Source organism: Rhopalosiphum padi, chromosome 3 (genome assembly GCF_020882245.1).
Source record: "Rhopalosiphum padi isolate XX-2018 chromosome 3, ASM2088224v1, whole genome shotgun sequence".
NCBI classification, from domain to species: domain Eukaryota; kingdom Metazoa; phylum Arthropoda; class Insecta; order Hemiptera; family Aphididae; genus Rhopalosiphum; species Rhopalosiphum padi.
This window is the reverse complement of record NC_083599.1, coordinates 354,308-361,656: the sequence shown is the minus strand read 5'-3', so window position 1 is coordinate 361,656 and position 7,349 is coordinate 354,308. Positions and strand designations below refer to the sequence as shown.

The 7,349-nt window shown below is 29.5% G+C and overlaps 2 protein-coding genes across 2 annotated transcripts; both read left to right on the top strand.

Annotated features, from left to right (window-relative positions):
• The first annotated feature begins 5,482 nt into the window (after window positions 1–5,482).
• Window positions 5,483–6,366, top strand: LOC132923925 (E3 SUMO-protein ligase KIAA1586-like). Its single transcript, XM_060987936.1, has 3 exons — window positions 5,483–5,608; window positions 5,678–6,318; window positions 6,360–6,366. Exons 1-3 carry the CDS (start codon window positions 5,483–5,485, stop codon window positions 6,364–6,366), a joined length of 774 nt encoding a protein of 257 aa, XP_060843919.1.
• Window position 6,367: 1 nt separating this feature from the next.
• Window positions 6,368–6,907, top strand: LOC132924320 (E3 SUMO-protein ligase KIAA1586-like). Its single transcript, XM_060988549.1, has 2 exons — window positions 6,368–6,424; window positions 6,509–6,907. The coding sequence occupies exons 1-2, from the start codon at window positions 6,368–6,370 to the stop codon at window positions 6,905–6,907; spliced, it is 456 nt and encodes a 151-aa protein (XP_060844532.1).
• Window positions 6,908–7,349: the final 442 nt, after the last annotated feature.

Sequence of the window (7,349 nt, the reverse complement as noted above, 5' to 3'; positions counted from 1 at the left end):
TTACAAATTATATTTTATATGTTGTGCTGTTCCCGGTTATATAGTTATCATAATATAAATCTAATTTTAGACAATTTTGAAAAATGACTATGTAATATGGGCTATGGGCATGTAGCATGTAGTGATTAGCGACTAGAGAACAGCTAACACCGTCAGTGCCGTCAAAAAAGTTTAAGATTGGGGTGTCTATACCGTAGGCTCCAGTGTGGCAGTGCAGTTCTCCCATTCCACCGTTTGTATCACTATCGTGTGACTGTATCTCCCTGATATATGTTATCCCACCCTGAAAAAAAGACCTGACGCAGCCACTGGTGGGATAACTATTTTTTAAACAGCAAACTCGGGAAGACAACTAGGATCGATCTATCATAATTTTGTGCTGATGTCTATCACATTTTAGAGTTTTAATGTAACGAGGACTTTAACTTTAAGGGGACAATGGGGCTATAGCACCTTCAACTACCAGATTATGCCAGTGGACTGTAATATAGTGGCTAAAATATTGTTACTTATATTATACATAATATTTTATTAATGTTATAATTATTATTATTATTATTATTATCATGGTATCGTGGACGCCGCATATTATAAGACTCACTTCAGGACCAGCACAAATAAACGAATGAATCTTACAGACAAAATAGGAAATAAAAAACAAAAATTTCAATTACACATTTGAGAATTTTATTTTATTACATATTATTTTGCTTTTATTTTAATTTACTTTATACACATAACATGTTACTTATTATTGAATAAAAAAAAAAAAGTGGGCAAGTGGGTATTGCTCTGCTGTATAGTAGAGATGGCGAGTAGGTCACTACTATGTGTTAAATTTGAATACAATGACGGGTATCATGTATACGAAAAACGATTCTGAAAGGAGATGATTTGTCAGTCGATGATAATTAGTTGTATATATTATATTGTTATTACTTATATTTAAATTGTAATATATCGTTATTTTACGCGATTTTGTAAAAAATAAAATTTCATACGCTCATAAAATGTTTTCTATATTGACGCTGGAATTTTTTTTTGCAATTACTTTAAGGAAAACTTATGGATAACCTTGTATTGGATTTTTGAACCTTAAGTATAAATCACAAAAATTTTATGAATTTTGAACTTCAAAATTCTTTGCAAATTTTCGTGATTTTGATATATTTTATAAACATTTGAACTTAAAATACTTATAAACAAAAATTGAGGCTAACGATTTTTGATTTTTTTTTCTACGATAAGTACAACTTATAATGAACCTTGTATTAAATTTTAAAGATTTTTTGGATAGCCAAATTATTTTATCGGCATTTTAAGAAAAAAACTTAAAAATTTCGAAAATTTCAATTGTCTATAAGTAGCTTTAAAAAGATCAAAATATTTTGAAAATTTAATCGCAAATAGATAACCATAATATAAACATTTGGTGAAAATTTCAAGTATTTAAAATGATTCGTTTTTGTGTTACAGCAAAATCAAAAAATCGATTTTGTCGAAAAATGGTTATGCGTAAAAATTCCCGTTTTTCCGTAATTTTTTCAGGGTTTTTTCAGATGCTTTTGAAAACTATTGGAAATTTTTTACTTTTGATCCTCCCAAAGTACCAACTAGATGAATTTTCCTTTTCAAAGGGGGGCTGAAGTCAAAAATCGAAGTATTATTACTACTCCAAAAAGTGATGACAGACACAAAAATAAAACGATTCCAGACGATTTTTTATCTAATAAGTAACTGAAGCTTCTATCGATGAGTCTTATAAGCGGCGTCTACTGTATAGTTGTTCACCATGTTTGTCTTAGTGACCTAGGCATTTACTTCCTACTTGGTAATAAATTACTCTATAAACATAAAATATTTTTATTATTGTATTAGGTATTAGTTTAAATTAGTAGGTTTGACTTTATCTTTATTGACTTTTCAGTACACTTTCATTATTGATTTGAGTTGCTGATGGTTAATATTTTAAGTATTGTATACAGTTAATTAGTGCAATTGTTTTTGATCCAGTAATGTTTCATTAAAATTATTCTTAGAATTATCTGCAATAGTATGAACGATTCCAGAGTAATGAAATTAATGAAAATCTAACTGACTTATTTAATTTGACTATAAAGTAGTAAGGCCATTTTATAAACATGAGTATACAGGCTCCATAGTTCTAATCTGTTTCATTAAAACTAACAAAGCTAAATAAGAACTGCCATACATTGTTAATTTATATACTAGCTAAAATGATTGGCAACAATGTCTTGATAATTGTCTATACATAGTAAACATATAATGATCCTAGTAGTTGGTAATCCTATTATATTACCTTTTTTTTCTTTGGCAAAGATCCAAATTAATAATAGTTATACTTTATATAAATAATCACAGTAACCAATAGTCAGCAAATCAATGTTGATATATTATAATAAAGAATGATGCAATAACAAAAGTTCAACATTTCAGTGAATAAAAAAATACATTAGTTTTAATATATATATATTTTTTTTTATTAAAATGCTTCACATAATTAAATTATTATATTTTTATTTAAGAGATTCTAAAAACATTAACAACAAACAAAATAACTATTTTATGTATAAAAAAAAATAAGCTGTAAAATTAACAGTAAAAAAAAATATATATATAAAGTTTTATGTTTATATAAATATACAATAAGGATTATCCAATCGTGGACAATGTTTTGATTAAATGTTATTGTTTATTAGTAAATTTACATGTATTCTGTTATTAAAATATGATGATAAATGCCGCTAAGTTTAAAAGTAAAATAATACGGGACAGTGAAGAAATTATATAATTATAGTTACAAATCATGATATACTACATGTGTCACAAAACGTTTAATCAAAACAGATTGTATGCGCCCAACTGTATGGGCTACCCGAAGGACTACTCGCGGTGACGTCCGAGAGCAAATAGACTACTAACTAATTTTCCGGGGCGTGGATAGGAAACTAAAATTGATTAGGCTTTATAAAATTAATAGTATACAATATGATGTGCACCTGTGAGAACGACGACGAGGAAGGAAAAAGGAAATCGCGGGAATGAGGATACAACAGTTTAGTTACGGGGAGGGGCTCTGTGTTCGGATCTATCTGGTGCAATGACAACAGAGTTTACAAAATAGGGACACAACTTAAAATTAACCTTAATAACTACGGAAGTCCGGGTACGATGTTGATCAGCGGAGAAGATGGACGGATTATCGAACTCGACGACCTGGGCGGCCTCTCACACAACGCATAAGTTGCTAGCGGACTTACGCAATGGCAATCGCGATGGTGATGACGTGGTGGTGGAAACGGCGACACACAGTAGTCGGGAAACGCTGGCTATGATGCACGGGTGAATGAGGTGATATTATTATGTCAAAAACTTACGAGATGTGTCGTGGTATGAGATCTTTACTTATTTTGCTCCTCACAATGAAGAGGTCTCAGAAAATACAATAATACGTGATGGTTGAATCACGGAATAATAATAATAATAATAGTATAATAATTTATTGCGCTCAATGCGACTTATAATAAAAGTATCAAAACAACGAAAAAACGATTAGAAACAATCCGCTGCAATAGCGAGAGAGAGTAACATGTACATAATACAGAGAAAGTAAGTAATAATAATAAAACAAGGGCGTTGACCGCAGCATAATAACAATAATAATAAGAAGAAGATAACATATGATAATATACAACGGCAAAGCCGACCAATAATTAATTAATATAATAGGAAAACAATGAGAATAAATATACATAGATAGTATAATAATACTATAATAATTACACAATTAAAACATAAAGGACGGAGTGGAGTGCGGGGGAGACGGGAAAGAAGTGGGTAGACAGATAAGATGCTCCTCGTTGCCGCGCTCTGTGCTCATTAGCATATCGCGATATAAATATTTTCAGCGCCAACACAGATATAAGGACAAATATAAAGTTTTAATACTAAAAAAAAAAAAAATAGTTAAAGCTTGCTCTACGTTATTTTAACAATGTATTTTTTTTAGACTAGAAACACACTATACAATTATATATTATTATAAAGATATATTATAAAGATATAAAAATGTGTAAAATTTCAATATTTTTTTTTCATTAATACTATAAGCCTTGGTAAAAAGTTTATCACATACAATTGTGGTGTTAGTATAATTATAATATTCAATTATATACTATTATAAGTACATTATTATGTTATTATAATAATTTTTTTACAAATTTAAAAACAATATTGCTTACAGTTATGAGCCAGTATAAGTTTGAATAAGTATTGGTTGCAAAACAATAATAAAAGGTAAGTTCAATGAACACAAATTAATTCGTCAATACATAAAAGAAATAACTATCAATTATTTGTTAAACTTCTTGTTTTTCTTTTTGATAACATATTTAAAACTAACATGGACAATGGAAACTAAATAAAATTCTCATATTAAGTATATATCAACACATTAAGGACAAGAATAATTTAAAAGCTTTCACAAAGATCAGTTTATTGTACAATTATTTATTAATGTGGTTTGAATAAAATAGTAAACCACATAAAATAAGTATAATTTTATTGCACATTATTTATCATTGCTATTTTTTAGTTGCCATTATGCCAGATTTTAGCACATCGTTTAAAATTGATTACAATAAACGATTTATAAAAATAGGAATTTGTTTTTGGTTGATTTATCAATGCGTTAAGTATAAATTCATCACATAACTCGTAGATCAATAATATTATAATAAAGAATATTTATTTTCATTTTAAAATATATTTCAAATTAGTAGTTTTTAAAATTTACTTATGTTAGAGAAATAAGAAAATATTATATGATTTTTGTATTCATGCAAAAAAATAGTATGCTTTATTAAGTGAATTATTTAATAGTATACGTCGACATATTTAGATAGACATTTAAATTATTATCTTGTGATGTACCTATTGTGTTATACGCAAAGTATTTATGTACTACACATATTTAATTGAAAAATTGTACTTTCATTGTAAACTGTTTTATGATAATTAAAAAAAGGGAAATAAGATAAATTTATATTAAATAAATATATAAAGAATAATGACTGATTATGATCTGATCAAAAGTAAAATTATTTTTTTAAATTATTGTAGTGATCGCTGTGCAGGACACTGTGATCACGTACCAATTATTATTTAAACGACGCAGCACGTTCGTTGGTTGAACTTGAGTTGGTGATGAGAAAGGTAGGTAATTATTAATTAAAAACACTTGACGTTTTAATTGAAATAAAATAGATAAAGTAACTACTGGAACCATCTGAATGATTCAACCATCACGTATTATCATTACGTTGGATCATTCTATGGATTAAACATGGGATCTTCCTTGCACAGTCGAATAACTGCCACTCGAATAATTAACGTTATCGCAAAAGAAATGCGCCAACGGCTAATCACACGTCTTATAGAGTCAAACTCAAAATTCACTATAATGATTGACGAATCGACTACACTGAGCACAAAGTGTACACTTATTTTATATATTTTATCAAACTTCGATTCAGAGATTCCTATTGTAGTATTTTTGGACTTAATAGAGCTGGATGGGCAAGACGCTGTAAATATTGAGAAAGCCTTGTGGTTGAGCTTAGAAAAAATTGGAATTTCTAAGTCTTTTGCATTGTAGAATTGGATTGCATTTGCAAGTGATGGAGCTAGTGTAATGACAGGCACGAAATCTGGAGTAGCTGCTAAACTTTGTGAGAAGATACCGCAACTATTTACGTGGCATTGTTTATGTCATCGCCTTGAACTTTCAGTGCATGATGTCATAAAAGATGTGCAAGGTGCTTCTCGTTTTCAAAGTTTAATGGATAAACTTTACTCTTATTATCACCAAAGTCCTAAAAATTCTAGGGCCTTAGACGAAGCTTGTTTGGAGGTTGGAATTGAAATGAAAAAAATTGGTCGTATTTTAAACGTGCGTTGGTCTGCCAGTAGTTTTCGTACGATTAAAGCCGTGTGGGAAAATTATCCAGGGATACATAAGCACGTGAGTCAAACTCTTGAAACTGGATTAAAAAAAAAATTAGAATCTTCTTCTTTCCTAGAGGAGCTTGGACTCTTTTATGATGTCCTTTTTGAACTCGGAATGCTGTCTTGTATACTTCAATCAAGGAAAACAACATTAATGCGCGCTCAATCAGAAATGTGTAGAACAATTAGAATTCTAGAAAGCCTGAAGACAGAACCTGGTGAAAAAGAAAAAGAAATCATAGAAGCTATACAAAAACGAATTCATAAAGGCATAAATATTACAATCACAAAGTCTGGAGGAATCAACAGATTGCAATTCTTGCAAAATATAGTCGATAGAATGCGTCAGCGCTTATTCAATGACTATAAAAATACAACAATATTACAAGATCTAAAGGTAAGAAATATTGAAAAATATAATCTAATTAATAATTATTACTGTACCCAAACATTTAAATTTTTTTTTTTTTTCATTCTGTAGGTTATTGGAGAAGTCTTTAAAATAGAAACCGATGATGATAGAGGAGAAGAAGAAGTTAAAAGAGTGTCACGCAGATTTGGTCTATCTGAATTTGAAAGTTTAGTAAACTTTCGTTCACGAAATGCGTCTTCTGATCTTATAAAAACACTAAACATACTTCCAACAACAACTTCCGAATGTGAACGAGGATTTTCTGATATGAATCTCACCATAACTGATCTTAGAACTCGTTTAACAATTGAAAATGTGTCAGATTTAATGTTTATCTCCATCAATGGCCCCCCAGTTGAAGACTTCAATCCACGACCATACGTAAAAATTTGGCTGCGAAACCACAGATCAGCAGATTCAGCTCCACGTGGTAAAGAACAAAAAAAAAACCGTCGACGAAGAAGATGAGTTAAGAAAACAATTTTTTATCAATTTATTTAAATAATTCATTTTTATAATTTTGTTTTGATATAATAAAAATGTAATAGTAATTTTTTTAGTTATTAATTAAACCTCTCCACCACTTTTATCGTAAAAATAATGAAATACCTATATTTTGGCGTTCTTCAGCGTAGTATACTCTCATACAAAATGATGGGAACATCACTGGTTATTAGTATGCTTAACGATCATAACCACAATGTAATTGCTGAAAATATCGTTGGTAGACAAATTATCAATTCCCGTATTAAAAGGAAATGCGAGGATGATTTATTAACAAGGCCGAATAAAATGATTCTAGCTGAACTTCAAAACGCAGAAAATGATATTGAACTTGTGCATTCTGATGTGAGGTTATGGAGAAAAAGTATGTACGATTTCCGTCGTAAGAGTATGCCTAAAATTCCAA